This window comes from Schistocerca serialis, chromosome 3, assembly GCF_023864345.2.
Source record: "Schistocerca serialis cubense isolate TAMUIC-IGC-003099 chromosome 3, iqSchSeri2.2, whole genome shotgun sequence".
Classification (NCBI taxonomy): Eukaryota; Metazoa; Arthropoda; class Insecta; order Orthoptera; family Acrididae; genus Schistocerca; species Schistocerca serialis.
In genome coordinates, this window is record NC_064640.1 from 1,058,074,895 (window position 1) to 1,058,097,525 (window position 22,631).

Consider the following 22,631-nt stretch of genomic DNA (forward strand, 5'->3'; position numbering starts at 1 on the left):
TACTTGATTATGTATCTCTAGAAGTCAGCCAACGAATGTGGTTTTCGCACAATGGTGCTCCACCTCCCAATACATGGATAGTTTTCCAGTACGTCGGTACTAAATTTCCAAAGAGACGCTTACAACCAAATTTGGGTCAGCAGGCTTAGCACTGTGGGGTTTATAACCTCCTAGCTCCAATAGGAGTGGAAATATGGGAAAAACGATTTTCCCTCACCTCTGGTGTATAGGCTACTCTATGCATCAGGTATGTTGTGAGGGAACAGTGTCAGCCTGTCAAACCAACTTGCCTTGCAAGGCAGCCTACGCGACAGGGGCAAGAAATGGCTTTCTGGGTCGTGATTTATAGGCTGCCCTGTATAACAGGGGTGTTTTGTTGGAGTAGTGTCAGCCTGATTTATCGACCGGCTTTACACGTGTATATGAGGGGCAAATAAATGATTTTGTAGCTCCTGATATGTTGCCTGCCCTGCATGGTAGGCTAATTGTGGGAGTAGTACCTGCCTCCTTTACTGAACTGTATTGCAGTGGCTACATGTGACAACGAGCTTGGCAGGGGATAGTTTGGGATGGACAGAGGAGCAGATGAATAGACTGAGGGGGAGTAGCAAATGGTCAGGGGAGGAGGGGGAGATGCATGAGACAGGTGAAATGTGTAGAGGAATAGTGGGCAAGTAGCGAAGGAGGAGGGAGAGGTGGAGATGGAAAAGGAAGGCGCAGGAGCGTATGCTCAGCGTGAGGAGGATGAAGATATGGTCAGAGAGAGGGGTAGAGGAAATGGACAAAGAGGCAGGGAGGAGGGGATAGACAGGTAGAGTTGAACAGACAAACAGAAGGAGGGAGAGGTGTGTTCAGTATATGTGTCGACAGCATATGTGGGCGAAGCCACAGGAAGAAGGCTAGTAGTAATGTGACACTATTAGTATCGTTAGCGAACTGGGTTCTATAAAGCGTGGCGTGCACTCACTTGCGCATGCTGTTCTGCACGGCCTGCGTGACGGTGACGGTGCTGAGCGGCGGCCGGCCGTCCTGCCTGCAGGGCCACGGAACCCTGCCGCCCCCGCCGCCCCCACCGCCCCCGCCGCCCCCGCCGCCCCCATCGCTGCCCCCGGCCTCGCCCGGCTGCTCGTGCTCCCGCCGCGGCGACGGCTCGAACCCAGAGTCGGGCTGCGCGCTGGAGCGGCTGCGCGTGGTCGTCGTGGACGCCTCTTCCTCCTCCTCCTCGTCTTCCTCCTCCTACTCGACCTCTTCCTCACCCTCCTCCCGCTTCTGCACGCCGCCCTTGACCTCCGGTTCCTCTTGTTCTCCGTCTCCTTCCGACTCCTCGCCGCTTCCCTCCTGCCTCTCCTGTATGAGAAAGACGCTGACTAAATGGATACGAAATGTCTCGCCACATTCTACAAAACTCATTTTTCGCAGCGAATCAGGTATCAGATATACAGAAGATCCGCTGAACTAAATTACTGTTAACTAACTGCTTACTGATATAATTACAGAAACTATGAAATACAAACTAATTATCACTCCATCCATTAAGTTTATCTTTTAGCGCAATTCTAAAAGCGTAGTTCTCGAAGCACGTGACGATGGCTATATCTCACTCCTCACCCTCGCCCCCCCCCCACCCGCCCACTCATCCACAGCTGCGGAAATGCCTTACCTAGAAGTGCAGAAGTGAAATTTCCTCAATTTTCCAAGACTCGTGAAGACTGTGGCTGGACGTTCATTGAATCCTAAAGAACTAATTTTTCCCCAATGTGTATTTACGACTACCTATGGATTCTAAAAAAGAATCAGTTGCTGCTTGTAGGTGAGTGAGAACGTTAATCTCAGGGCTTGTGAATCGGGCGACTGTGGGAAGTGACTCAAGACTGATGGAGTGAGTTGGTGTGTTGATTGGAGACAACAGGCGTTCCAATGCCACGTCAGATTTCATCAGCTGTCCTGGGGCACAGCAGTGTATGACAGTGAAACATGCACTGTGGGAATACCGGAACAGAACGGAATTGAAGTATTAGAGATGTGGCTCTACAGACGAATGTTGAAAATGAGGTGGTCTGATAAGGTAAGGAATGAGGAGGTTCTGCGCAGAATAGGAGAGGAAAGGAATTGTGGAAAACACTGACAAGGAAGAGAGACAGGATGATTGGACATTTTTTAAGACACGAAGGAATGACGTCCATGTTACTAGAGGGAGTTGATGCACGAAACAGTTGTCATCACTGGCTGCAGATTTCTACATTGAGATACGCAAAAACTGATAACCTCGCTACGATAATCGTATCGATAACGGATGGTGTTACGTAAGAAGCTAGCAGAAGATACGTTCTGTTGTTTACGTTTATTTTTCGTTGTACGTCGTACTGGGACATTTTATTTGCGTGACTCCTACAGGTATACAGCAGCAGAGTTGAGTTATCTTATTGATAATTGGTAAAAATACTCAGTGGACTTACGGAAAGTGCATTGCTTTGGGATTGGCATCCAAGCAAATATATATTAACATCGGTTATCGTCACATTTACACGCTTGTCAAAAATGCATTGAATGTCTTCTCAACTATTTAGAAGATATCGCAAACATTCTTACGTTCTTGGTATTTCTTTCTCAATTTGTTATGCGGAGTGTATTTAGTCCTTGTATATTTGAAGTTTGTTTAAGTTTACGTGGCTTGGTATTACGTGCTAATTCACTGATTTCTACATTAACGAAATGAAAAAAAAGACTGGAAAACAGAGAGAGACGGAGAGAGAGAGAGACAGACAGAGAGAGAAGGAAGGGAAGGGGAAGCGGCTATACATTGACTGGATCCAAACACCACAACTGGCCCACTGGCACTAATGTCATCACCGATTTGCCCATACTTCAAATAGGACAACTACTTAGCAGTTTTGCAGGTCAAGTGTGTACATTGTACTTTATTAAATTGATTTCCACTGCACTCGATGCATCTCTTCACACTCGAAAATGATCCCAAACGTTTTCTGGCACATTCGTCGAGCCATGCCATTACGATCACTTCCTTTGGTCCTCTCATCGGTTCAACAGTTCCAAAGAGAAAGCAAATTCAAACGGGACAGTGTTACAGCTGTTGAAGGCAATCAAGAACTTCGGAGCCTATTGTATTGTAACAGTTTGTGGAAAATTTCGACCAATATACTAGAATGTTCTTATTAAGAAAGAACCAACAGCCGACCTTCGTCGCGTTATTTTAAGGACACCTTTAGCGTCACACGGGGAGTTATGCGGTAGTACTTAAGACTGTAGGATAGGTAAATGTCGCGTATGGGAAAATTTAGAATATTTTCTTAGAAAAGAGCGAAGTTGTTAGTACATCGGAAGTTCATTTATAAAGCCTGCACTAATGGCAGTCTGGAAGTGGAATGAACAGTGTGGAAGAGTTATATAAGAGTGATAAAACTGAAGAAGTATTATGGAAAGGGAAGTGAATGATTTGTCACAGGACTTAAAGACTTAAGTCGAAAGAAAGAACCTCTAGTGGACATGATTCCCTCACAGTTATTAAGATCTTTAGGAGAACGGACAACGAGAAAAGTATTTCTCATGATATGCAAGGCACATGAGAAAGACCGTCACATTTGAAGTGGAACATTACAATTCCTATACGAGTACTAAGGAGATGCTGGAAGGTGAGACTACTACCGGAACATCAGTTTTATAAGTCACGGTTGCAAAATACAGGGACCAGTTAGTTACAGAAGAACGGAGGCCAGGAGAACGAAACCTCGGGGAGGACCAGTATGGATTTCAAGGAAATGTGCGAACTTTTGAGGAAAAATTGACTCTACAACTTTTCTTACAAGGGAACATCACCAACTTGACGTCATATTTTAAGGAGAAAAAAGCACCCTTGCAAGATATCAGCCACGTCAATCGAATCCGAGGGGAAATTTGGGCCATAATTTTGATTCAACATAGCAAAACGAAAGCCGTAGTTTTAAATTTCACTTTCAAAGAACGATTCACACAGGGGAACCGTACGAACATACCGTCACTTGACCATTGGACAAACTACAATACAGACGAGATAGTGATAAGCATACCTGGCGTAAAGAAACAACTAAAAATTTTGAAAGCAGGTAAATCGTCAGATTCAAATGGAATTCCAATTCGTTTTTACGAAGAGTGCTCTATGGCACTGGCCCCTTACGTAACTTGCATTTACCGTGAATCTCTCGCCCAGGACAAAGTCCCAAACGAGTGCAAAACAGCGCAGGTGCCTCCAGTGCATAAGAAGGGTAAGAGACGTATCCGTAAAATTACACCCCAATATCCCTAACTTCTATTTGCGGCAGAATCCTTGAATATTCCCAGTTCCCAAATAGAAAGCTTTCTTGGGACTGAGAAGCTTATGTCCACGAATGAGCATAGTTTTAAAAAGCGTCGCTCGTGCGAAATTCAGTTTGCCCTTTTCTCACACGGTAAGGGCAACAGGCAGACTCCATATTTCTATATTTGCGGAAAGTATTTGGCATGATGCCCCACAGCAGGCTGTTAACGGATGTACGAACATAAGGAATAAGGTCACAGATACGTGAGCGGTTCGAAGACTTCTTAAATAATGGAACCCAGTACGCTGTCCTCAGCGGTGAGTGTCGATCAGAGACAACGGTATCGTCAGGAGTGCCCCGGGGAACTGTGATAGGCTGATTCGGCAGACAGAGTGGGTAGCAATGTGCGGTTGTTTGCTGATGATGCCGTGGTGTGCCGTAAGGTGTCGATGTAGGGTGACTATAGGAAGATAAATGGCAGCTAGTCCTAAATGTAGAAAAATGCAAGTCAATGCGGATGAGTAGGAAGATCAAATCTGCAATATTCGGATACAGTAGTACTAGTTTCCTGCCTGATACGGTCACGTCCTTTAAAAATCTGGGTGTAACGTTGCAAAGCCATATGACATGGAACGAGCATATAAGAACTTTGGCAGGGAACGCAGATTGTCGATTTCGGCTTACTGGGAGAATTTTAGGAAAGAGTGGTTGACCTGTAAAGGAAACGGCATATAGGACGCTGGTCCGACCTATTCTTGAGTACTGCTCGTGTGCATCGGATCCGTACCAAGTCGGAATGAAGGAAGGCATCGAAGCAGTTCAGAGGCAGGCTGCTAGATTTGATACCGGTAGGTTTGAACAACATGTAAGTTTTACGGAGATGCTTCGGGAACTCAAACGGGAATCTCCGGAGGGAAGGCGACGTTATTTTCGAGAAACACTATTGGGAAACTTTAGAGAATCGGCATTTGAAGCTGACTACCGAACGATACTACTGCCGCCAACATACATTGCGTGTAACGACCACGAAGATAAGACACGTGAAACTGGGCCTCACACGGAGGCATATACACTGAAGCGCCAAAGAAACTGGTATAGGCATGCGTAATCAAACACAGAGATGTGAAAACGGGCAAAATACGGCGCTGCGGTCGGCAATGTGTCTGACATAGTTGTTAGATCGATTACTGCTACTACGATGGCAGGTTATCAAGATTTAAGTGAGTTTGAACTTGGTGTTATAGTCGGCGCGCTAGTGATGGGACACATCATCTCTGAGCTAGAGGTGAAGTTGGGATTTCCCCGTACGACCATTTCACGAGTGTACCGTGAATATCAGGAATTCGGTAAAACATCTAATCACAGACATCGCTGCGGCCGGAGAAAGATGCTGCAAGAACGGAAACAACGACTACTGAAGAGAATCGTTCAACGTGACAGAAGTGCAACCCTTCCGCAGACTGCTGCAGATTTCAGTGCTGGACCATCAACAAGTGTCAGCGTGCCAACCATTCAACGAAACATCATCGGTATGGGCTTTCGGAGCCGAAGGCCTACTCGTGTACCCTTGATTACTGCACAACACAAAGCTTTACGGCTCGCCTGCGACAGTCATCACCGATATTGGACTGCTGATGACTGGAAACATGTTGCCTGGTCGGCCGAGTCTCGTTTCAAATTGTATCGAGCGGATGAATGGGTACGGGTATGGAGACAAGCTCATGAATCCAAGTACCCTGCATATCAGCAGGGGTCAGTTCAAGCTGGTGGAGGCTCTGTAATGGTGTGGGCCCTGTGCAGTTAGAGTTGTATGGGTCCCCTGAGACGTCTAGATATAACTCTGACAGGAGACACGTATGCAAGCATCCTGTCTGATCACCTGCATTCATTCATGTTCTTTGTGCATTCCGACAAACTTGGAAAATTCCAGAAAGACAATGCGACACGCCACACATCGAGAATTGCTTCAGAGTGGCTCCAGGAGCATTATTTTGACTTTAAACACTTCAGTTGGCGCCGGCCGAAGTGGCCGTGCGGTTAAAGGCGCTGCAGTCTGGAACCGCAAGACCGCTACGGTCGCAGGTTCGAATCCTGCCTCGGGCATGGATGTTGGTCATGTCCTTAGGTTAGTTAAGTTTAACTAGTTCTAAGTTCTAGGGGACTAATGACCTCAGCAGTTGAGTCCCATAGTGCTCAGAGCCATTTTTGAACTTCAGTTGGCCACCAGACTCCCGAGACATAAACATTATGGAGCATACCTGGGTCGCCTTGCAACGTGCTGTTCAGAAGAGATCTCCACCCCATCCAACTTTTACGGATTTATGTACAGCCCTGTAGGAGTCATGGTGTCAGTTCCCTCCAGCGCTACTTCAGACATTAGTCGAGTCCATGCTACGTCGTGTTCCGGCACTTCTGTGTGCTCGCGGGGACCCTGCACGATATTAGGCAGGTGTACCAGTTTCTTTGGCTCTTCCTCGCTCTATTTGAGTGTGGACCAGGAAAGGAAATGACAAGTCGTGGTATACCATACCCTGCGCCACGCGCCGTACGGTGGCTTGCGGAGTGTCTACGTAGATGTAGATGTAGACTGTAAGCAGTTATGAACTTCTGGAAGTACCTGTTTTAAACCTGCGCGCTTACAATTTTTTTGTCATTCGTTGCCACCCCACTGCTGTTGCTTTGGCTGTGTCAGAGAGCTCGATTTGCAAGCTCTAGATGGTGCCACAGATGTCTTTGCTTCGAACATTTTTACGTTGTGATTCACACAAATGCAGTATAATTTAATGAGGCGATTGACTGTATCATTAAGGAAGAAGTGTAGTGCTGTTTAATTATTGACATCGCTATAGTACTTTATTGTCTTTGGATTTTGAAGTTAGCACTGTAAAAGTGATGTATATTTGTAGCAGATGCGCTATTCTTCAACCGTGATTAAATTGTAAATCGAAAACCACTAACTTCATTTTACAATAAATCTTCACTCGCTCCAGTTTATTCAAATGGTTCAAATGGCTCTGAGCACTATGGGACTCAACGTCTTAGGTCGTTAGTCCCCTAGAACCTAGAACTACTTAAACCTAACTAACCTAAGGACATCAAACAGACTCATGCCCGAGGGCAGGATTCGAACTTGCGACTGTAGCGGTCCCGCGGTTCCGGACTGCAGCGCCAGAACCGCACGGCCACCGCGGCCGGCTCCGGTTTATTCATTTTGATTTTGGGGCGTGTATGTAACTGCAGCATTTCAGTACTAGAATATTGTTAACATTGAATGTGGTGTTGCCGGCCGCGGTGGTCTAGCGGTTCTAGGCGCTCCGTCCGGAACCGCGCGACTGCTACGGTCGCAGGTTCGAATCCTGCCTCGGGCGTGGATGTTTGTGATGTCCTTAGGTTAGTTAGGTTTAAGTAGTTCTAAGTTCTAGGGGACTGATGACCAAGGCTGTTAAGTCCCATAGTGCTCAGAGCCATTTTTGAATGTGGTGGTGGTTAGTGTTTAACGTCCCGTCGACAACGAGGTCATTAGAGACGGAGCGCAAGCTCGGGTTGGGGAAGGAAATCGGCCGTGCCCTTTCAAAGGAACCATCCCGGCATTTGCCTGAAAAGATTTAGGGAAATCGCGGAAAACCTAAATCAGGATGGCCGGAGACGGGTTTGAACCGTCGTCCTCGCGAATGCGAGTCCAATGTGCTAACCATTGCGCCACCTCGCTCGGTAACATTTAATGTGCATGAAGGTGACATTATAAACTCGTATTACTTGTTATGTTTCGGGCAGAGTGATATGTGTTGTGGAACAAGATTTTAAAACTCGCTGGGCAGATGAGTCCAGCTCCCTCCTCCACTTCCCTCGTCTTCAGCATCATGCGAATACGAATGCTCTCGTTGTCACCACGACGTACCGCACATCGCGTCCCGGCATTAGGCGGCTGCTGTGGGGCGGAACGAGTGACAAACTACCTGTGCGCGCTAAAGTGTCAAACCCGTCCTTTCGGAAGGTCGTAACTGCGCACTCTAACAATTACGCCCTAAATATTCACGCGGTGTCGATTGCTGCGGTCGATATCATGCAAGTGTGTCTTTTTGTCATTAAAATATGACATCAAGTTGGTGACATTTCCTCATTACACGGCTGGGAAGATGTGTTGATCGGGAAGGATGACAGTATCATGAAAAAAAGTTATAAGACGAATATCAAGAAAAGTAAAACAAAGTTAACGGATTGTAGTTTAAATGAAGCTGGTGATATTGAGCGAATTAGCTTAGCAAATGAGACACTGAGAACAGAAGGCGAGTTTTGCTATCTAGGTACCATTGCAACTAAGGAGAGCGGAAGAGGAGATATAAAATGCGGACTTGCAATAGAAAGAGAAGTTTTTCTTAAAATTAAACTTAAACGTTGGGAAGTATCTTCTGAAAGTATCTGTCGGGATTGTAGCCATGTTTGCGAGTAAACATGAACGACAAACAATAGGCGTGAAGTGAATGAAGCTTTTGAAATATAGTGTTGCAAAAGAATGAGGGGTATGTCAGATAACCAATCTAATGGGCGAGAAGAGAGCTTTAAAGGCATACTTGATTAAAAGAATGGATAGGTGGGCATGCAGCAAGTAAAGGGTTCGACACTGGGTCGAGGCATATTTTATTTTATTTGCCAGTTTCATTCTGCCATATAATACTGTAGTATAGAGCGTTTCTTAAACCACATGCATCTGAACTGTACATAGCACACGTCTGGAAATTATTTGCAAAGCATGTTGCTAGCCCTATTGGTGACGTAAGGCCTTAACGAAATGTAATGCACCTGCCCGTGGCAAGAATAATAGTTGGTACCAATCGATGGGAAGATGCAGTGGTGTGAAACAATTGGCGAACAGGACATGCAAGAGGCTTACCAATGGAAACGGTTGTACATCCTTCGTCTGTGTTCGTATTATGTAAGTGCAAATGTTTTGTAGAAGACCCACTATAATAGTTGTATGACAATCAACAGGACAGACACCGTACCACGGAGACTACATTTAGCAAATAAAAACAAATACGCCTCGACTCAGAATCGAACCCTTGACCTCCTGCATGTGAACCCAAAACGCTAGCCACTGCACCACCTGCACAGGACTGGTAACGTTCGCTGAGAGGATAGTTAGCAGAGGTGTGATTACTGCGTTGTCAGATTGCCAAGTCCGGTTACTGCCGATAATACGTGCAGGACGAAAACAGACACCGCACATTAGTACAACTGATTCACCTCGATGGGCAATGATCCAACCACCTTCAGAGACGGATTTACAATTACGTTTGGCCTCCTGAGTGAATCACAAAGTAGTGAGCATTGGGACATGGACATGCTGGTCTCCGGGAGGCGTACAGAAATACTTCGCGCAGCCGCCGTAAATATTGTGTTCCGGTGGCGCAGTCGTGTGCGTAACTGTCTAATAAGCAGTGGATAGTGGGTTCGAATCTCAGTGTGGCACACATTTTCGCGCGTCGCCACTGAGTCACATTAAGTCCCGATGCAGCTGACATCAACAGTTCCTTCCCTTTCAATCCCCTGCACCTTCAGTTTCCATTATATCTCATTGTGTTTCCCTAAAGACAAGAATTCTGGATTATTTTGCATATTGTCACTCCCAGTTGTCTTATGTAATTATATTTCAGAGGAGTGAACCTGAAGTAAATATACGACCAGTAAAAATATGTTGTCTGAAATACGCAACTGTATATGTTCAGAAACTTCTTAATGAGATTGAAATCCTTACAATTATTTCCCAATACATTTACTCATTAATTGTTTTCGCACCTGAGGTATATCGGTTTCAGCTCTACTGTGATCTAAACAGTTACAATAAACGACAAAAGAATAATTTTCATGTAGACTTTGCCTCCTTGTCTGCACTTCAGATTGGAGTTAGGTACTCTGATCCAAAAATATCCAACAAGCTCCCGTCTAAGATAAAGGAAGGAAACAGGAAATCCCACTTGGCTGATAAGAAAAGTAAAAACATACCTCGTGAGCTACTGTTTCTACAAATCACCAATTATGCAGATTCATAGATTGAAACTTTCTCTGAATTATATGGGAAGTAGCGGTGTTTGTTGTAAAGCAACGTGACAAGTATTGGCGTCTGTAAATAGGATTCACTGTACAGATGTAGATGACTTTTCATACCAATGTAATGAACATATTTAGGAATCAATAGTAGGCAAACAGAAACTGCTCATTATTACTGAGGAGGCTGCAGCTTTTTCAAACAAGCACTTTTTTTTCCTTATTTAGTTGATTAAATGTAGCTAGTACACCTACAGATACCATTAAGAACTGCAGTGATAGTTTATTACCGCTAATACAGTATAAAGTATACAGATTATGTTACTACGATTTGTATGTTTTTGTTAATGAATACCTTGACTCATTTCAGAGTATTTAGCCCTTTGATACCCCAGCGTTAAACTTGGAATGGATATTTCGAATGAGTGTTTCTTTACAACAATAATATTTATAGAATGGTATATTAATGGTAAGAAATTTCTATTTCATTTTCACAAAAATTTAAGATCTACACGATTGTGTCAGTCTTACAGCGATACTCGTGAAAGTAAATATTTTTTTGTCACAAACGGCATAGATATTAAGTTTTACACACCTTGTTCTTGTCCTTTTCTAGCAATAAATTGCTTACGGCAATGAGCGGAGTGCATATCATCAACAGTAGGCCAGTGCTCGTACTGTGTAGCTTCTCACCATCACATGGTGTATTTATTGGTTTGAACAGATTGTTCGGTGGGTCTTCATCAGATACACTTAATCACTTTCACACTACAAGATGAAGAAATTAGGGCTGCTCCAGTCAGCTGTCGGAAGACCGCTGAATTCGTCAACTTTGGATTCATCTAATACTAAAATTTCCTCATTACTAGCGCTAAAAATAAAAAATAACTAGCGCACTTTGACAATAAAAATAAATAAATATGACAACTTATTCCGTAATCTGCTGCGAACCGAGTAGTTTGAGTGGTTTCACTTAATGCGAGAGCGCCAGCTGTTACTTCTGTCGTTTACTTTGGTTGTATGAAAGTTTTCACTCAGTCTCTGGGTTTGAGCTGTTTCATTTACGTACTTTCTCTGTAACTTTTCGTGGGGGCTTACGATCAAGGATGTTGATTGGTGAGGGCGCTTGGCGCCTCCGCAGCACATAGATTGCTCCTGCCGCTGCCAGACCCTGGGCACCAGCCGGCGCGAGGAGGTGGCGTAATAGCCGGCGCAAGCGCAGCACCAGCCACCTCCTCGCGCTGGCTGCCCCCCTGTCCCTCTCAGCTCCATGACGCCAACGTGGAGCGTGCGGGACGACGCAGGCGCATCATCATCAAACAATCAATCACAGTATAACAGTCGCAAGAGTTGGAAAATGTACCTTTCTTCTTGTTCACAATGCCCTAAGAGAAGTTTCTAAGTTTCTTGCTCAATTTATTAGTTACACATTGCACCTGGAACAAATTAAAAGCACTGCAGCAAGCAATCAGTTTGAAATGGTGAAGAGAATTGGTCTTTCATTAGATAATTAATTACAATATGTTAACTCCGGTGTACCCACTGGAATATCTCTGTATGCGCCTGAGAGCTGGGCTCCCCTCTAAGGTATGTTTTGTATCCCACAACTTTACTTCACTTAGTGAAAAAGTACGAAAGACTGTTTTCTCTCAAAGAATAACTGAATAGCTCGCTCAGGTAAACACAAAAAACTTACAGACATTGGCTACAATTGGGCATTGATGTAAAATCAATGGGAAAAGTTAAAAATTATACCACACTGTGATTGGAACCCAGGTCTACTGCTTAGGACACCGATGCTCTGATCACTAAGCCAGCCAGCAATCAGTGATTTGTGTTGCACTGCTGCTAGTACAGCTATTTCATTAGCTTCTCCTTCAACACATTTGCTTCGTTTCCTTTTGCCAGTCCGTAAGTCGCCATCAGACATAAAAGCATTCACAGCCTTGTTAAAAGAACGAATGGCAGCGAGCTTTCTCTGGAAAACGCTCACCATGCAAGGCAACAGCACCCTCAACATTTCTCCTACATTCCCCGTAAATCAGGATCATTTCAGTTTCTTCTTCTGTGGTTGCTACATTCATCGTCTACTTGCACGTCGGTTCTCCAACTGATACCAACACAGGAGTCAACAACATGGGGCAATAATATGACGCTACACCACAAATAACCCACACTCACACATTTGTGTGTACCAGATTCGAAAGGGTGGGATATGCGGAACATGATGAGTGAATGAAAATAAATTAATGAACAACGATGTGGGAAAACTCTGAGCACAAATCAGTCCCTGCTCCAAGGGGTTCCTGAGCAGTGCTTGAAGGTAAACACCTGACTGTAATGATCGTGCAGAGTTATGGAGTGGGGATTCGAGGTTGATTGATACTCTTCCAAAAAAAAAGTCATCCAGAGAGTCTAGCGTGTGTGCTTAATTCTCCCGGTTGGTGCAACAGTCGTCTTTGAGTGGTTGACACAATTTGTTACTTTTCTTTGTGAATTCATTTGAACATCGATCGTAATTGGTATTTTGATGTTGTGCTGCAAGACTGTACTCATGTTTTGAGAGTGTCGCCGCCAACAGATTCGGAAAACGCAGCACAGCATCTCGCAATGGTGGATGGAACACATTAGATGCGTACGCATGTGGCATAAAGACAAATCACCACTGGTTAAGAGCAGGCTCAACAAAGGACATACGTTGGAATATGAGAGAGCAAATAAGTTGTGCCGAGTTAGTGAATTTTGGGAGAGCATCATCAAAGAATTTAGTGAGATTAGGCTTCATAACAGTCTCGATATTAGTCGAGCGCCATCAACTAAGTTCGGCGTGGAATCCTTTACTGGCAACATTACACCAAGAACGCACCCAGCAGTTGACGCTTCGCAAGTGTGGGCTAGACTGAATGCGCCGAGGATTGAACGGCGGTCGCCGTTTCCTCCCCCCCCCCCCCCCCCCCCCACCCGTCTCCAACCACACACGCCACACTCGGGGAGAGTCGGCCACATAATTATAGCTAATACAGGTGATATGTTTGTAATTTGGTTAGCCTCTTCAAGTATGTGTGGCAAGAGGAGGCCATTAATGCTTATTTTCCCTTGGGAAGAATCACAGATGTTGAAGTGTGGACATGAGGACGCAAAATCGTTAGTCTATCCCGAAAGGTGTAGTCGACTTAGTGATGTTGTTAGGATTGTGCAGAAAACACCTAGGCATAAAGTTTGTGATGTCTTTATGAGAAGACCGTACGACGGAGCGAAAAACAACCAACACATACATGAGTGACGAGTGAGTATTATTATTATTCCCAGCCAGATCTTTGAAACTCGTAATGTTATTCTGTAATGTAAAGAGCTTTGATAATAACAGAAAAAAGTAAAAATTCTTTTGAATCTGCCACGAAACAATAAAAAATTGGACTTTAAAATAGGTCTACTTCAACGAGATATTAAATTATTCATTACCACAGTATTTAGTGTTGAGAAATTCGAAATTTAGGAACCTGTGGTATAGCAATGAGGGAGAGTATTGTAGTACACTTGCAAGTAGGATGCTTTCTGGGTCCTACATCTGAGTAATTGTCACAGGAACAGTCCATTGTTAGTAAACTAATTTGTTTCTGTAATAAGTAATTTATCATATACGTATTGTTTCTCTTAGATTCTAAATACTTTTCTTCACAGATTTAACGTCCCACTGTCTCTTCCCCCAACCCAACCCCTGATTAGTTAAAGAATGAATCTCCCATGTATACAACATCTTCATCATTACTTTGCAAATGAGTTAATATTTTCCATATTGTGCTAAACATTTAATGTATGAATAGTCGTACACGCCTTAATGACTTTATTATGACAGCATTTTAAATATCTCAATAATTACACTGAATATTCGTAATCAGTTTTTTGTGTATATTATGAGAATTTTCACGTGCAATGTACATTTGTCTTAGAGCTAAAATAACTGACTAAAAATAATCAAGAAATAAATAATGATAAAAAAACTGCCATAACAATCGTTGCTCCTGCTATGTAACCCAATGACAGGTACTCACTGCAGGCATTCAAAGTGCTAACTCCCTGGTAGTTCCCTGCCCGAGTGTGTGTATCTCATGACATGAATATGAGCCTATGTGGTGATACATAATCTTTGGATAGTTAATTCCGATAGTACAAAGCATAGTAAAGTATAATATTGACACCAAAGTGTTTGAGAAAGTACAAAATACTGAAGTACGGAAACAAAGAAATTATGGAGCAGAAAAAAATTGTGTGGGTTTTAGTCTTCTGTATTGATTCGACTGTTCCTGCAGTGGTTGTTAAACTGACAGCCACCTTAAAAATATTACTTCCTTAAAATATTACTTCCATCCTACGCTACATCAATTTCAGACCATTTCATTTTTTAATGTTTTAATCATTGTTTTTTTTGTTCATTACGAACCTACAACTGAGAGACAGGCCAAACATTCTGCGTCGTTTCTCACAATCGCAATTTACATATCTGTCACCTCTGAGATGTTATTGTAGTGATCAGGAATGCCGAGCAAAGCGCAATAAGAACATTCAGCCATAACTGACGAGGCAAATGGACTACGTGTTCTTGTGAAATAGGTTAGTGCTTCCATGGATAACAATATTCAATAACGAGTAACGTGGCTTCTCCTCCTTTTTGTAGTCCTTTGCGGGTGCTAAATTTGAGTTTATTGAGTTGGCAAGCGACGATATTTTCGTCAACTACAGCTTATCTCCATCTGCTGAAGTAGTAGGCAAACAAATTTTTTTTTATTTACCAAAGCTCGAATACCAATCAACTGAAAAAACATAACACAAAGAATACTTATAAGAATCAAAGTGTAAAGCAGATTTTCAGTGTACTCGTCGCCACAAAATAATGCTGCATTTCATTGTGCATTCCCAGATGTTCTTCTGGCGACTCCCACAATGTCTTGGATCTCCAGGGTCATGTTCAGTTTATTTTTGTTTAAAACTGGGAGTACGTGTCAGAAACTTCATTATAATCTCATGAAACAGTAATAGCATACGTAACGTAGCTTCAAACAAATAACAGTCGCCGATCACTCTGTGCTGAAACTTGTTTAAATGCTGTTGAATTGAGAATGAATTCAAAATAATTGTAGGTGAAGTCTAGTATTTTTAAACCAAACAGCCTCAGATGTAAAATCGTAGCACTTCAATAACAGCACATATTAAAATCCATAAACAACGAAGCTGAACCAGAGATTACTTTTGATTCTGTTTTATTTGTAGCTCATATGTAACGAAACTTCCACAAATAACATTTTTTAACAACAAACATAAATGTAACTGACATTCTATCTGGGAGAGAGCTAATAGAACAAAAGATATCACTGCAGTCTAAAACATACACTTATACTACCAAAACCAAAACACTGAACAATGTAACACCTACTTGTTATTCTGAAGCCGTTAGCTTCTTTGAAAAATCTAAATTATTTTATTATTGTTGTGGATTGGCAAGACAGCCAACCCACTATGAGGAAGCCGAAAGGCACGCGTTTAAGCTCACGCAGGCTGGCGTGAGGTCTGGAACAGGACACGGAATTTATAGTAGCTAAGAACGTACGTATCTGCTGGAATACTTAACTTTAATCTGTAATTGGTGAACATCGCTCTTGACGGTACATGTTTTACAGCATTAACAGTAACTGGTAATGGCGCCTTGCTAGGTCGTAGCAAATGACGTAGCTAAAGGCTAGGCTAACTATCGTCTCGGCAAATGAGGGCGTATTTTGTCAGTGAACCATCCCCAGCAAAGTCGGCTGTACAACTGGGGTGAGTGCTAGGAAGTCACTCTAGACCTGCCGTGTGACGGCGCTCGGTCTGCAATCACTGATAGTGGCGACACGCGGGTCCGACGTATACTAACGGACCGCGGCCGATTTAAAGGCAACCACCTAGCAAGTGTGGTGTCTGGCGGTGACACCACATTCCTCCCCCTCAAATCGGCGGACGGTTGTGGCATAAGGCTTCCGCCCGCCGTGGAGAGGACACCATGTTGGCGTATGCGACGCGGTAGGGAGCCTAACAGCAGGCGAGACTGTGCCACCCGCACCCTGCCATTCGGACCGAGGGGAGCTAGAAAACGCCTGAAAACCTGCTTCAGGGTGCACGGCAACATGCGGTGTATGCGCCCGTAGAGAGACAGGAGGGGCCGAAGGGTCGACCTCCATCGGGCTGGGGCACCCGAAGGGCGAAGACGACATATGACCCGGAACCTGCAAGAGTTCCATGGCGGAGGACAACTGGTCACGCGAGGCGATTGGCGGCGCGTGACCCAGGCAGGCGCCTGGCGGTTGCAGCGAAGCGTCCACTGCAGGCGTCGCCGGCGGGAGAACAGGCGGCGGCGGCTGCGGCGGCGGCGCGTCACCATTGGGCAAAATGGAAGGCAACGTCGGTAACACCTGGGGCTGAGGCGAGCCAGTAGATGGGTCCCCAGGGCGCTGATCGGACGGCACCGTCGCTGAAAGCAGCCGGGAAGCGGCAGATCCCGTGCGACGACAGAGCCGCAGCTGATTGAGATGCCGACGCATCTCACCAGAGGCCCCCAAAACCAGATACATAGCGCGGCCGAGGCAGCGAAGATTGCGCCCTTCGAGCCAACGCCGTGAACCTCGATAGTTGCGGCAGTAGACAACGTTGCCTGGGGCAACAGCAGGTGTCTGCCGCTGCACAGGAAACTGAGGTGCGAGGAGGGCGACCGTGCAACAACCCAGTCGGCGAGCGACCATCTCGGGGCTGAGAGCGATACGAGGACAAAAAGAGCAATAACGCGTCCTCCCGAGAATGCGACTCTTTCAACTTCAATATCTGTAACTTGAAAGTCCTGACCAATCGCTCAGCGGCACCGTTTGACTGTGGCGAAAACGGCGCGGACGTCAGATGTTGAATACCATTGTCCTTGCAGAATGACTGAAATTCTGCGGACATGAATTGTGGCCCATTGTGGGAAACAATAGTCTGTGGAAGACCTTCAATGCAAAAGATAGCAGATAACGTTTGGATGGTGGCAGATGACGTCGTGGAAGACATCTGGACAACAAAAGGAAAATTACTGAATGAATCTACCACAACCAACCAGCGAGCATTCCAGAATGGACCAGCAAAATCAATGTGTAAGCGTTGCCAAGGGGAAGTGGCTTTTGGCCATGCAAAGAGTTTCCGCGGCGGTGCGGATTGTAATTCGGCACACACCATGCAAGAAGAGCACATATTCCTAATCACAGCATCGATTCCGAACCAAGTACAGTGCTGACGAGCAAGTTGTTTCGTTCGCACTATACCCCAATGTCCTTGGTGGAGAAGCTGTAAGACAGAGGACTGTAACAAACGTGGGACCACGACCCTGGACTGATCATTATCTGAACGCAACAACAAAACACCACGTCGAACAAAAATCTCTCCTTGTGAGCAAAAAATCGGCGAACCAACGGATCCCCGATCCGTGACTTTGACAAGGGCCATTGCGTAGCAAAAAAACGCCGAACGGTAGCAAGGACAGAGTCAGAAGCTGTGGCTGTAGCTACACGACGAAAATCAATCGGAAACGATTCGACCACGTCATCGGTTTCCGAATCAATGAACATACAAGCAAGTTCGGAGAAATCGAATGCTCTATCCTCAGCAACAGCGCATCGGCGTTTCCGTACTTAGCAGTGGACCGATACAAGATATCGTAGCGGTACTGCGAGAGGAAAATAGACCAGCGAATGAATTTCTGCGCTGTATGTGGAGGTACAGGCTTGTCGGATGAAAAAGCGATGTCAATAGTTTGTGGTCGGTGATGATGGTAAAGTGACGACCATACAAGAAATCATGAAACTTTGTAACACCAAAGACGAGAGCCAATGCTTCTTTCTCGATCTGTGAATAATTTCGTTGCGCAGACGAGAGCAATTTGGACGCAAAGGCAATAGGGCGATCGTGCAATCCATCTTTGTGCGCAAGCACAGCACCGATCCCGAAATCCGATGCATACACCATCAACAAAAGAGGTTTCTGGGGATCTAATGGCGTAAGGCAAGTATTGGAAAGCAACGCCGATTTCAACTGGCGAAAGGCGCGTTCGCATTCCGTCCTCCAGACGAACGGAACACCTTTACGGCGTAAGCGATGAAGCGGAGCTGAAATGAAAGGGGCGTGGCGCACGTAGCGATGATAATAATTTATTTTACCCAGCACACTCTGTAGCTGCTTCAAATTCTGCGGCGAAGGCAAGTTTTCTATGGCACGGAGGTGCTCTGGACTGGGATGTATGCCTTGGGCATTGAGTACATGTCCCAGATAGGGTAAGTCACGAGCAAAAAACACACATTTTTTCCTTCCGCAAGCAAAGACCATTTTGTCGCAAGACCTGAAATAATCTTCTGAGATTGGCTAAATGTTCTTCTTCCGTCTTTCCGGAGATCACAATATCGTCCAGATAGTTTGCTGCAGTAGGGACCGAAGCACAAACAGTTTGTAGATATTGCTGAAACAATGCAGGGGCGGATGCACACCCGAATGGCAGTCGTTTGAATCGGTACAAACCAAGATGCGTGTTAACCACCAAAACTCGCTGGGATTCTTCGTCCACCGGTATTTGCAAGTACGCATCTGCTAGGTCCAACTTCGAAAAATATTTAGCCGGGCACAGTTTGTCAAAAAGATCTTCTGGGCGGGGTAAAGGAAAAGTTGCAGTCACTAGTTGTGGATTCACTGTGGCCTTGAAGTCCACACAAAGTCTCAATTTTACCGAAGGTTTTTGCAAAATTACTAAGGGTGATGCCCAGAGAGAAGCCTGCACACGTTCAATTACACCTTGTGATTCCAAATCGTGTAATGTTTTTGCGACCTCATCACGCAATGCGAGGGGAACATTGTGCGCTGTGAAAAACTTCGGTTGTGAGCTTAGTTTCAGTTCCAAATATGGTTTATAGTTCTTAGCGCGACCGAGGCCCGGTGCAAAAATGTCTGCAAATTCTTCACATACACGAGAAAGACAGTCTGAAGGCACAGTCTGGTTCCCTGATAGGACCCGATTTACTATAGAAAAGTTAAACAACTGAAATAAATCTAAACCAAACAAGTTCACTGCAGCAGAAGAACGAAGGACGTAAAATGACACAAGTTTTGTGTGTCCCTTGTATGTTGCAAGAAGGTTGCACTGTCCTAACACCGGGATCGCTTGTCCTGAATAACTACTTAAATTAACATTTGCGGCATGCAAAGGAGGTGTGCCCAGCTGTTTGTACGTGTCGTGATTGATCAGAGAAACTGCAGCTCCGGTATCGACTTGGAACGGTATCACGTTGCCGTGAATGTCCAAGTCCACAAAAAGTTTATTGTCCTGCTGACGACAAGAGCGACTGTCTCGTGCAACTTGAACTGTCACTGGTACAGAATCACTTGCGACTTGACGGGATTTCCGGCGATGTCGACACACACTATTTGTGGGACGAACACAGTCACTGTTAGAGAGAGTAGCACTGGGCGGAGTGGAATGAACTACATGAATTTCCCTAGGCGAAGTTTCACGAGCCTGAGTATCCTTATTTCGATTTCGGTGCGAAGCAAAGGGCCTGGAATGGTTGTGAGTGTCTGATCTGAGCTTATTCTGGCAAACACTCTGAACATGTCATGTTTTATTACAGAAAAAGCAAATAGCCTGGCATGACGGGCAATTCTCACATGAGTGTCTAGTAGCACACCATGGGCATGATTTCACTGCATTTGCTTGCTGGCACTGTACACGTGGCTGAGAGCAAGGCGGCTTTGGCACGGCCGGGCGTTAGGACTGTTTACTGTTCCGTGCAGCTCGCCTGGCGGTCAGGTTAACCTGACACACGGGTGGCGAAGATACAAATGATTCCTGAGCAAAGTCAAGTGTGTCCTGCCGATCCAATATGTCCATCACTTGTTGAAGGGAGGGACTGACTAGTTTCAAAATCTGTTCCCTTATACGAACATCAGAAACATTCTGTGCAATTGCATCACGCACCATAGTATCTGAATAAGGGAGTCCACATTGACACTCAAAAGCACAATCCCTAGTAGGGCCTTGCAAGGTTGCAACCCACTCCCTATTAGTCTGACCGGTCGTACGTTTTGTATGAAAGAACATATACCATTTGTCAACTACATTGACTAATTCTTTGAAATATGCATCTAATGCAGACAAAATTTCGTCGTAGGACAGAGTTGCTACGACGCGTTGGGGAAATAATTTGAGTATCACATGGTACGTGTGGACGCCTACGGAGGAAAGGAGATAAGTCGGCCACTCATTACCTTGAATTCTATAGGCGGCGAGATGGAATCCAAATTGGCGTGACCACTCCGTCCAGCTTTCCAGTGCTGCATCAAATGGACGAAAATGTGGTGCAACTGCGTGTTGTGGCTGCGTGAGCGGTGGAGCGGCGGCTGCCGCATCGTTTTGCATCGCACGTTGACCCTGGACGAGCTGTCCAAGGGCGTCCAGTAAGGCCTGCGTCTGCTGGTTCTGTAAGCGATAAAATTCGGACAGTACATCTGGAGATTGTGGCGAAGCCATTACACAAGTATATCAGGGCAGTATAGTTACGAACGCGAATTGGCCTCGTCGCCAACTGTTGTGGATTGGCAAGACAGCCAACCCACTATGAGGAAGCCAAAAGGCACGCGTTTAAGCTCACACAGGCTGGTGTGAGGTCTGGAACAGGACACGGAATTTATAGTAGCAAAGAACGTACGTATCTGCTGGAATACTTAACTTTAATCCATATTTGGTGAACATCGCGCTTGACGGTACATGTTTTACAGCATTAATAGTAAGCGATAATGGCGCCTTGCTAGGTCATAGCAAATGACATAGCTGAAGGCTATGCTAACTATCGTCTCAGCAAATGAGAGCGTAATGCGTCAGTGAACCATCCCTACCAATGTCGGCTGTACAACTGGGTCGAGTGCTAGGAAGTCTCTCTAGAGCTGCCGTGTGGCGGCGCTCGGTCTGCAATCACTGATAGTGGCGATACGCGGGTCCGACGTATACTAACGGACCGTGGCCGATTTAAAGGCTACCACCTAGCAAGTGTGGTGTCTGGCGATGACACCAAAATTATATTAATAAACTTACAAATTTCAAACAAAAATCGGCATAATAACTCAAACAAAAATGAGTATTTCAGGTACTATACTATGAAAGAGTGCCTACAATAGCCCGCTTGAAGTAAATTTTGCGAATTACGTTAGCAAACTTAGTTCAAGAGAGGCATAAAAAAATGAATATCACTGAGCGCTCTAAACTATATGACCCTAAAAATTCTGCTCTTTGAAAATATATGATAAACTTTTAAGTAATTAATATCAATAATTATTTTTTGAAAGAAAATTAGTTAAATAATTTAGTGAAGAGCTGAACAGGAGGGCTCATATATATAATTCAAAAACTTATTCATGTAGTATTTTAAAGAAATTTATGTAAGTAATTGCTCTGAGCCTAACATAATTGTTCAATTAATAAAATAACAAAATTTAAATCATGTCTTTTGACAAATTTTATTTTGTGGTCTTCATGATCGATTGCTGTAGCTGTTATGTTGGAGATGTTTTGATGGCCACATGGCATGACCTACTAGGTTTGTAGCTGGTGGGTTGAAAAACCCAAAACCTAGTAGGACAATATCTCGAGATTTGCCATGAAACAATATAAATATCATATATAAGACACTTATTACTGACATATTGTTCCTAGAAGCACAAAGTAGATGTTTGATAATTCCTCTGTGTTCAAGGTGTGCACTTCTCACTATTATGATTCGTCAAATTCAAGTTTAATGACAACTGTTGTGTATCGTGAATTTATTTATTGTTGTATATCACTATACTCACTATTCACAGACATTCTATCAATGTAATTACAGTTTGTATATATCTGTCAATAGAATAGTCTAATATTGTCTTTTGTGCAGATATTTTATCATCAGAGTCCCATCACACAATCACACTTCAAGCATTAATTACAGTTCATTACATATCACGATTAGCTTGACATGATATCAAATATACATGAGTGGATACTTTTCACATAATCATATGGTGAGTACCCATAGTAATAATGGTATTATAAGTATTTAGTGAGAGCTTAGCTGTTACTGACAATTGCGTCTAGTTCTTGCCTCAACCATGCGATAACCATTAACTGCGGTTTTTAAAAAGGAAGTTTATTCCTGATGAAATAGCGAGAGGCTGAAATATACCGTCTTTTTTTGGGTAAAACGATGTCAACTTGTAATTGGG

The 22,631-nt window shown here is 44.4% G+C and overlaps 1 protein-coding gene across 1 annotated transcript in view; it reads left to right on the top strand.

The window, feature by feature from the left end:
- Nucleotides 1–973: 973 nt before the first annotated feature.
- LOC126471386 (protein enabled homolog) overlaps nucleotides 974–22,631 on the top strand; it is a 182,207-nt gene continuing 160,549 nt past the window's right edge. The window contains exon 1 of the mRNA XM_050099509.1: nucleotides 974–1,224. Within this exon, the coding sequence (XP_049955466.1) occupies nucleotides 974–1,224 (251 nt within the window). The remainder of the gene's footprint in view (nucleotides 1,225–22,631) is intronic.